This window comes from Temnothorax longispinosus, chromosome 8 (genome assembly GCF_030848805.1).
Source record: "Temnothorax longispinosus isolate EJ_2023e chromosome 8, Tlon_JGU_v1, whole genome shotgun sequence".
Classification (NCBI taxonomy): Eukaryota; Metazoa; Arthropoda; class Insecta; order Hymenoptera; family Formicidae; genus Temnothorax; species Temnothorax longispinosus.
In genome coordinates this window covers 4210459-4220822 of record NC_092365.1, presented here as the reverse complement: position 1 = coordinate 4220822, position 10364 = coordinate 4210459, and the positions used below count along the sequence as shown (strand labels likewise).

Below are 10364 nucleotides of genomic sequence, written 5' to 3'. Positions count from 1 at the left end.
TAAGTGGCGAAGGGAATTGTACCTCCAAACATGATGGATGTACTATTGAAGAAAGTAGAAAAATAAACTCAAAAATTAATATATATTTAACTTTTAAAAATTAATATATTTATTAACTTTTTTCTATCTAACAAATATATAATAGGAACATTGCGCAACTTATACGGCGCAGATCTTCTTTGTTTACAGCCGATTCATGTACCACAATCGATATCAAATAGTTATATTGCAAATAATTTATTTATACATTAGGCTTCTTTGTTAAAAAATGAATTTGTATCATATTATTAATGTCTTTTATCGGTTAATAGCAATAAATGAATTGTTTTTACAAATATTAGAAATATGAGAAAAAATCGTCGAATTATACATCTGCCATCCTAGTACAACTGAAAGTTACTTAAAAGAAAACATGACCAATAGATGATAATCTATATTATGTAATTGTTTATCAAGTAAAATATTAAAAATTAGATTATTATACTATAGCTTTTCATTTATAGACTGGGTATATAATAAATTAAGCCTGTATGTTATTTATATTACATGATTACATTGCACTATTCAAATGTATCTGTACGTTAAGCTTTTTATCAGTTAAATGAATAGATTATTTCTTGCTTTGCCGTTTTTCTGCAAACAGCAGGTGATAGGCATATGTTCCAAGTAAAGCTCCCGAAATAGGACCAACCCAGTAAATCTAATTGGACAAACAAAAAATTTGATAGAAATTTAAAAAGAAAAATAAATTAATGATAAAAGAACATTATTTTCATATTTTATATTAATTATTGTTCGGATATACTTTTATCCTTATACAAAATATTATATTCTATATAGTTTAATCTTGGAATAACATTGTCACTGAATTAAAACTGAAAAAAATAATCGATATGCGATGTTTAAATAAGCTGATATAAGCTGATTAAAGATAATTTTGTTATGTGTGCTCTACAATCGAGTTGCTTGTGCGTTCGTTCGTGCGTACGTAATCGGACTTCTAATATGTATCGTACATATAATTAATAATGATTATGAGTTGATTATATAAAACAATAAAAGACATTATTATTATAAAATAGAAGTCTAACAATCTTAGGAATAAATTTTCGTTCATATTATAATACAGCAAGATTGTCATATAAAACAGAATTTCCATTTTCAACTTACCCAATGATCCTTCCAAGCATTATTCCAAAATGCAGGCCCGAATGTCCGCGCTGGATTCATACTGCACCCTGTGTAAGGACCCTTAAGGGATAGAAAAGAATAAATTATTGATTTTTTCAATCGCATATTTCACTGTAAAAAGATTATTGGTTAATTTTATGTACTTTGTTACTCTCTTTTCTTATAAAATGGCATCTGTATAGGATAACTCATTGAAAATTATTGGACTGTACACAGAATATATTTTTTCTAGTAAAAGACTAATTGATGCATTGAAGTAATATTAATGTCAATAATAACGAAAATTGCGTTGTTTAAGAGTAATTTTTTTTTACCGCCGCGAAGGAAAGAGTAGTGACTGAAAGGCCGAATTTGAGGGCGCCTGAGTCCGAAAGATGAGCGCATCGTGGATCACACGCGGCGCAAAACGCGCAAAGTAAGCAACTCGTGCAAAACATCTCGACTAATAAAGCCTGCACGTTGCTGATGCCCGGATGAACGACCGTCATGCAAACACCGACAGTCGAGTTCGGGTTTCCATCGTTGAACAATTCCGCCGGCGTTATCATCTGCGGGAATACCAGATCAATAGATCATCGTTCGCACGAATATCGGGTGTACCGTGTAACAATAACGAAACAATAAAACAGCACTTTTAAAATTCCATATCCCCCGATGGCGCCGATAAATTGTCCCAGGATGTAAATCACGCCGGTCGGAATTGACTTCAGGCCCATAATGACCGCGCCGATGGTGATAGCCGGATTAAGATGAGCGCCACTTATGTGACCTATCATCTGAGAAATATCGGCGATTGAAATTTTGTATGTGGAAACACGATGAACCAGACTTTATATGCCTTGTAAAAATATATGTTTTTCATAAATTCCAATCAGCAAAATTTAACTTCATCAATATTGCAAGTTTTATGAAACTTATATCGCATATGAATGAAAAATACATATATATTATGCATTACAAGTAATAAGTATAAAATGTAGTAATAAGTATCAAATATACAAACTTGGCATTATATGTATACATTACAAAATCCGTATCATAAAACAAGTGTACATTATACGTATTTTAGTAAATTGTGTTTATTAAATATATTCAGCAAAAAAGAATATTTCTATCGTTTTGAGGAATCAAGTATTCGACAATACGTACCATAATTATGAGATTCACCGTCAGACCGAAGGTGAGCGCCGGTTGCAGCGGCGGAGGCGGCGCGGATCCCAATCCGCCGATACTTCCCATGCAACCGATGAACAAGAGGACAGCAGTGCCAATGATCTCCGCCACGAACATCGTAATCGTGTTTTTCTGCATCTGCCATATTCCGCCTGTAAAAATTGCACAAGCATATTTTGACGTTTATCTGAATCTTAATGTTAAACACTCACTACCTTGATCGTCCGACATGATGATTCGAGTTCACTGACGCGATCTGCGCAAATCGTTGCGCTGCGCGTCGCATTCTTCGTACAAGATATTAAAAAAAATGATGCGACATCTTATCGATAGATACGTTAAGTGCTTCTTGAATCACTGCATATACTGAGAAGATATGCACATTCGCGATATTATATAATTTCTTCGAACTTTGGTAGATATATAAATGATCAATTTTAAATCCAAATCAATAATACTGATAATACGTTTATTATCTAATAACTCCCGAGGTCAAAGCCTGGTTTTTAATTTGCACGAGTCTACTTACATTCCGGGTGACCATTCTCTGGAAAGAACTCTACTCCTTCAGCCGTCGTGGAAGAATAAAGCTCCGACTCGGAGAGTCTGAAGCTACCACCGTCACAGCGCATGCGTTGCCGCTGAAATTGCATGCGTTTTCCTCGCCATTAAAACTTTCAACGATTCTCGCAGATTGCCCGCAGAAAATCATCGCTATAAGAGATATGAATTACGCACGCAAGTGCCCGCGGTTGGCTCCCGCGGCCGGGGCACGCTCGTGTCCGTCTCAGTCGTTGGGGGAATATTCGCGCATCGTCTATAATCCATATAAAAACAAATTGCGAACTAGAAATTCCGCGAGCGATGTCGACGCAACCCTTTACGCTATTTCGCAATCACAATTATAAGGCCGACACGGAGTACGTGGTGAAGGTGGCCAAGACTCTGTTAACGCCCGTCGGTATCTGGCCGCTCTATCGAGGCAACTCCAAAACCGACAAGATCAAGAATCACCTCCAGACAACCTTGATATTCTGTCTGATGTGCTTTCTGCTCGTCCCGCACGTCATATACACCTTCTTCGACGCAGAGGACCTGACCAAATACATGAAGGTCATAGCCGCCCAAGTGTTCAGCCTGCTCGCCATCATCAAATTCTGGACGATGATCATCAACAGAGATGGGATTAGAGACTGCCTGCAACAGATGGAGATTCAATACAGGGACGTGGAGTGCGAAGAGGATCGCTTGGTGATGACGAAGAGCGCCAAGATCGGCAGACTCTTCACGGTGACGTACCTGGGGCTATCGTACGGCGGCGCGTTGCCCTATCATATAATTATGCCGCTACTAGAGGACAGAATCATCAAGGAAGACAACACGACGCTAATACCCCTGCCGTACCTCAGCGACTACATCTTCTTCGTGGTGGAGGACTTTCCAACGCCGTTCTATGAGATTGTCTTCGTCTCGCAGATCCTGATCAGCAGCATCCTCCTCTCCACCAACACCGGCGTTTACAGCTTAATTGCCAGCTGCGTGATGCACAGTTGCTGTTTGTTCGAGGTCGTACGCAGGCAGATGGAGACGGTCCTCAGCGGCGGGGTCGACGATCTCCACGAGCGACTCGGAGGAATAATCGAACACCATATGCGAGCCATCAGGTGAAAAAGTCTTTATTTGCGCCTTACGTTGGTGTCTCTGTAAATTTCCCCAATCGTATTTTCAATTAAATCGCATGCAATATGCATTAATATGCTATTAGTAACTAAGATAAAGACAGAAAAACGCGTTTACGTAATTTACATCAGTTTTATTTACGTTCACTGAGTAATGAAATACATTACAGATTCGCGGAGATGATTGAGAAATCATTAAACATTGTCTTTTTATGCGAGATGGTTGGATGCACTATTATTATATGCTTTCTAGAATTCGGAGTTCTGAAGGTATTTTCATTAATAAGAATTATTAGAACAAAATGCAGGATGAAATTCAAATCTACGTTTATGCAAACTTATTTCAGGAATGGGAAGACGGAAAGATTTTACCTATGGGCACATACTTCGTTCTAATGACATCAATATTTGTGAACGTTTATATTATATCAGCTATCGGTGATCGCCTTAAAGAAGAGGTACATTCCGCAATTTGTGTACTAGATAATTCATAATTTATAAAATATTTCGTAATACGTATCCATCGCAATTACAAATAAATAAAAATTTTCCATAAAAATCGATTGAGCTTGAATTCTAAGCATAATAAAATTAATGTAATTAATTAATCGATCGATCGATTTATTTCTTCTTTTTACGAAGAGCGAGAAAGTAGGAGAATCGTCGTATTCTATCGATTGGTATGATTTGCCAACAAAAATCGTGAGGGATTTAATTCTGGTGATGCTCAGATCAAACCGCCCATCAACCTTGACGGCCGCAAAAATATTCGATCTCTCCCTTCAAGGATTCTGCGAGGTAATTATTTAATGTTTATCTAACAATTGATACAAATAATATTTGCTATATGTATTATGCGCGTTTCAGGTGTGCAAAACGTCAGCGGCGTACTTTAATTTTATACGAGCGATGACTACATAAACTCTGGAGTTATATCCTATATATATAAACTATCGAACGCCTATGTATAAGAAATGCTAAGCTACCGTCACTTTGTAAGATATATGATATATCTCACTTACTCTTTTTATCAAATATCAGCTAAACAATCACCTCTCTGTCGAACAATAAATCGTATTACTACAGTAATCCGAATAGCACACGTCATGCAATTTTCATATACAGTGTCTTCGTCCTCAGTTTTGCCTCTTCCCCGAAAAGAATTATTTTAAATTACTCTCTGAGTTATACGCCTAAGTTCGCAATATTGTATAAGTAATATGTGCGTATTCTTTGTTTTGAACTTTTATTGCGATTATCATTATTTTTCCCTTTTCGAAACTTCTTCCTTTTCTCGAGTTTTATAAAACACAAATCGTGAGTAATACGAGACTGCGGCGTGTTCTACAATCATCCTAAATTGTCGGGCGCAGTTTGCTTGCAAAGAACGTTTCAATAAAATGACTTACCAAATGGCTTGACATTGTTGAAAATGTTGAAGTAGAGAAACCACAGTTGAATTTATCATAAACTTATATAGATATATCTGCAAATATCAATTATTAAGAGATCTGTATAATGTATTTATTTTTTTGTATATCAAGATTAGGAAATGCATAGAGAATTGCACATTATTTGCTATCACGAAAATACTATTTAGTTCTAAGAATTTATCATAATATTTTATAATAAATTTGCATTATAATTAAATATTTTTATAACTAAAACACTCGATTTATATCCTCAATGTGTTAGGAGAATGCTAGATATGGTCAATTTACAACTGATATCATTGCAGCAAACACACCCGGCAGACATTTCAAAATAAATTTCCTTAAATTGCTGAAGCACAGAAATATTCATCCTTCTGAACACCGTACACTTTTGTCCTCGACGCGACGTCGCTCGACAAAGTAAACCTCCGTCTTCGCGAATCTCGATAGCGCCTGCGTAGTCAACGAAATGATACGTATTTTTTTCTCTAATGGAAGTTGCGGTGATTCTCAGAAGAATAGCCCCTTGCTGAAAGTTGCCACGAAGAGGCGAACTTCTCACACGCAAGCGCCCACGGTTAACTCGGGCGCTGCCCGATCAACGATCCCACGGCCACCACTTTGTTGCGGTCAGTCGGGAATCAAACGTGCGAAGCGAATATAATTGTAAAAACGATGATCGCGGACATGTCGCTGGCCGACGACCGCGCGCTATTCCGAAACTTCGACTACAGATCGGACGCGGAGTACGTGGTGAGAGTCGCTAAAATTCTCTTGACGCCTGTCGGCGTCTGGCCACTTTATGCGGACGACTCCACGATGGATAGAATCAAACATATTTTCCAGACGAGCGTCGTATTTTGCTTAATGTGTTTTCTGCTCGTCCCACACGTCATCTATACTTTCTTCGACGCGGAGGACCTGACCAAATACATGAAGGTCATAGCCGCTCAGGTGTTCAGCCTGTTGGGTATCATCAAGTTCTGGACGATGATCATCAACAGAAACGACATCAAGTGCTGCCTGCAGGAGATGGAGATTCAGTACAGAGACGTGGAGAGCGAGGAGGATCGATTGGTGATGGTGAAGAGCGCCAGGGTCGGCAGGCAATTCACGATTATATATTTGGGATTGCTGTACGGTGGCGCGCTGCCTTATCACATAATTATGCCGCTGGTGGCGGATAAAGTTGTCAAGCAGGACAACACGACGCATTTGCCTTTACCCTATCTTAGCGACTACGTCTTCTTCGTGGTGGAAGACTCACCGTTCTACGAGATCCTCTTCGTCGCTCAGATTATATTCAGCACCCTCATTCTGTCCACAAACTGCGGCGTTTACAGCTTAATCTCCAGCTGCGTGATGCATGCCTGCTGCTTGTTCGAGATCGCCCGCAGACACATGGAAAGATTGCTGATCGGCGGAACTGATGATTTTCACGAACGATTTGGTTGGATAATTACGCACCACATGCAAGCTCTCAGGTCGGAAAGGAAATTGTGAATTTTTCAGCAATTGTGTCGCCAATAATATCAATTTATTGGTATAAAAAAGAGAGAAAACAAATCTAAATTTTATTTTTACTATTTTATTTATTATTTTACTTTAAATATCGTTTTGAATGGCGTTAAATAATACATCTTCATTGTATACGTATCGCCATATTTATTTGCGATTACTCCGATTTATAATTTAATTACATTTATTTTGATTCCATGATAATACTTATTACAGGTATGTTGAGATGATCGAAAATTCATTAAATTTCGTCTTTCTATCAGAGATGGTTGGATGTACTATTATCATATGTTTTCTTGAATATGGAGTACTCAAGGTATTTTGATATATTCTCATATAATCTTGAAAAAGAATGATTTATTTAAAAAAAATTTCTTTTTCTACATAAATTTCTTCAAGGAATGGGAAGACAATCAATTATTCGGCGTGATTATATATTTTATATTAGTCATTTCGATTGTTGTGAATGTCTTTACCTTATCAAGTATCGGTGATCGTCTTAAGGAAGAGGTACATTTAATTTAAAACAAATAAGTAATCAATTTTAATTAAAAATTAATTAGTTAGTTTAATTATTAAGCATTGAGCTCGAGATTCATATTTAACTTTTTGTCTTGAAGAGTGTAAAGATTGGAGATGCCTCATATTACATCGATTGGTACACGGTACCAACGAAAAACGTGAATAGCTTAATTATGGTGATGATCAGATCGACCCGTCCGTCAACTTTGACAGCTGCTAAAATGTTCGATATTTCTCTCCAAAGCTTTTGCGACGTAAGTGTAATTTCTTCCGTTGTATTAATCTGGATATTAAGCATATTGTTTGATTAACGTTCACAAATGTTTACAGGTATGCAAGACGTCAATGGTGTATTTAAATTTTATTCGAATGGTTACGACGCAAAACGTATGATTATTCCAAATGCCATTCACTGAAATATGAATTCTTTGTCTTGCTCAAAATATATATTAATTTCCTACCTGCTAAATCACAAATATAAAATATTATATTCATCATTTCTCTTTACTCGTATTTATCATTTAGCGACGTTCATTTACGGCGACATTTACGGATCAAACGGTGAATCAGTTGCATTACTAATTCACTAGCAATTGATTAAAACAACATTAAGACTATTTCTAGGTCAGTCATTATAACAACATTAATGCTCGTTATTTGGATGCATATTTAATATACTTTTAATTTATTTTTACTTTTATATTTACAGTTACATTAAATAATATATTTATTAATTACTTATACCGTACGCAGTAAAGTATTTAATGCTATTATTATTAGTTGATATCACCATGCAAAAACACTCAGCTTCCACGGTTCTCCCTTTTCGCAGAAAGAAACGCAATCAGATGCAAACTATGATTTTATGGCAGACTCGACGTTTTACATTGCAAGTCCCCTCCATTTTAAAGTTCCTCAAAGCATCATTAGTGTCCCCTCTGTTTTCAAAACTGCGCTCTTTTTTCTACCCCATCAGAAGGTTCTACAAAACTTATTCGAGGAATACGTTCCGTTATGAACAGTGAAAACTATATAATAACTTTTTACTCTCCTTTTTGATTTAACTTTTTGAACCTGGATCTTCCTATAATTTATGACGGGCAAAAAAAAACTTTTACGTTTAATGTAGAATTTTTCCAGGAAAATATTAGAATTACGTATTGTCAGTAACTTTACGGTTATCCTCGGACAAAAGTTTTCACCACGTCATCGTGGTGACCACGACGTCCTCGCTCACCCCTTTCCGATTTGTTCCAACCGCAGCTGCTGTTTTTTGCCCCATGAAACTTAACCGATACATTAGAAAATGCAAATTACGAGTTATCAAAGTCGTCGCAGCTTTTACGCGGCGAAGACGCGGAGGAGAGTTCATCGAACGGGCCGCGCATGCCTCGTGGTAGAAAATCGCACACGGAAAGAACGGTTTTACTGAAGTATCTAAAAATTTAAATACAGATCTGAAAATAATTTTGTTGCACCATTACTCAGTACCTGGCCGTCTCACAAATATTTTTCTTGTGATTGTCTGTTATCTGCTAATTCTCTATTGCTACATTGTATCGGGTGATCTTTATTACGTAGTCATCGATGACGAATCTTGCGAGAAACTAAAAATGATACCATCGATCTTGTATTCGATCATAGCAATCACTAAGTACAGTATTTATTCACGAGTGTGATATCAGAAGCTGCCTGCAGCACATCGAGAAAGATCGGGGAACAGTAGCCATCGGTGACGCTCGAAAAATAATTTGCTGAGCAAAGCTTGAGCAAAGGTACCAGGAGACGATTATTCGTCTTGTGCTTCACGTTCGTGTATTGCGGTGAACTATCTCATAACACGGTGGTGCCGCTGTCGAGAGGAAGTATCTATCGATGAGAATATAGCACGATTAGACACTTGTTCGAATTATTATTAAGTTTTCTTTGATTTGCGAAATAGTTATACCTACAAACTCGTGTTTTTCCAGCAAATTCTTTGAGGTTTCGTCATGTAGACGACCACATGTGACAATTTGCAGTTTCGCCACCATCTTCCATGACGTTTCCTGATCTATGCATACGCGCAGATGGAGATCCTGATGCGATTGATAGAGAGCCTTAATTGTCGACGAGAGCAAATTTGGGAAGCGAAATGTCAGCACAAAACTGGCAATCAAACATCAAATAAGAATACAAAAGTAAGTATTTCGTTTTATCGTATATGTTTCGTATTACTGTCCTTAATGTATTTGTATTATATATTCGGTAACGGTCTATATATGACAATCATATTTCTATACGTGAAATTTCGGCTATTTTTGGAATATGGGAGGTCGTTATTGACGATCTGTCGATCAGAGTCATTGCTCAGATCGCTCTTGCGAACACTCTCGCTTCTGACATTATACGAAACGTTGCCCGCGCTTAAAGCAAAAAAATATAAGCTTCATATCGAACAAGATAGACGATAGCTCACTATCTGCCTTTCCTAAGAGTCCGCGGCTTATTAATAGAAGACAGGGGTCTTTACCTTGTTTGCGTCGATCAAGGAGGAATTACCTGATACTACACGCAAAATATCCAACAGTATATTTTTTTCGTCAATATATATATGGACATTAAGGGTCAATTTTACCAACGTCAGTTAAGTGTTACCTTCGGTTAACCGACGTTGGTGAAACTGGCCCTAAGTGTATATAGCATTCGAAATATACGATCATTCTATAAGTATATCTATAATTTCGTAATTATGACTCGATATTATTATTAACAAAAAAATTATTATAAAGTAATTAAAATGGCTGCAATTTATTTCATGTTTTGACAATTTTACCGAATAAATGAAACTGAGATTGCAATGAATTTC

General features: G+C 37.0%; 3 protein-coding genes across 4 annotated transcripts; 2 read left to right on the top strand and 1 right to left on the bottom strand.

Annotated features, from left to right (window-relative positions):
- Positions 1 to 81: 81 nt before the first annotated feature.
- Positions 82 to 3235, bottom strand: LOC139817267 (aquaporin AQPAn.G). 2 transcript variants are annotated; one of them, XM_071785221.1, is made up of 7 exons: positions 3103 to 3235; positions 2894 to 3005; positions 2341 to 2516; positions 1824 to 1967; positions 1506 to 1739; positions 1171 to 1251; positions 82 to 700 (listed from the first exon to the last, which is right to left on the bottom strand). In XM_071785221.1, the coding sequence occupies exons 1-7, from the start codon at positions 3190 to 3192 to the stop codon at positions 611 to 613; spliced, it is 927 nt and encodes a 308-aa protein (XP_071641322.1). In that variant the 5' UTR covers positions 3193 to 3235; the 3' UTR covers positions 82 to 610. The 2 variants fall into 2 exon arrangements, with proteins under 2 accessions (XP_071641322.1, XP_071641323.1); XM_071785222.1 differs by lacking the exons at positions 2894 to 3005; positions 3103 to 3235 and adding an exon at positions 2580 to 2721.
- Positions 2992 to 5132, top strand: LOC139817240 (odorant receptor 43a). The gene is made up of 5 exons (XM_071785171.1): positions 2992 to 4028; positions 4214 to 4313; positions 4391 to 4501; positions 4686 to 4841; positions 4911 to 5132. Exons 1-5 carry the CDS (start codon positions 3229 to 3231, stop codon positions 4962 to 4964), a joined length of 1221 nt encoding a protein of 406 aa, XP_071641272.1. The 5' UTR covers positions 2992 to 3228; the 3' UTR covers positions 4965 to 5132.
- Positions 5133 to 6120: 988 nt separating this feature from the next.
- LOC139817235 (odorant receptor 82a-like) lies at positions 6121 to 8042 on the top strand. Its single transcript, XM_071785164.1, has 5 exons — positions 6121 to 6960; positions 7211 to 7310; positions 7394 to 7504; positions 7615 to 7770; positions 7847 to 8042. The coding sequence occupies exons 1-5, from the start codon at positions 6152 to 6154 to the stop codon at positions 7907 to 7909; spliced, it is 1239 nt and encodes a 412-aa protein (XP_071641265.1). The 5' UTR covers positions 6121 to 6151; the 3' UTR covers positions 7910 to 8042.
- The last annotated feature ends 2322 nt before the right edge of the window (positions 8043 to 10364 follow it).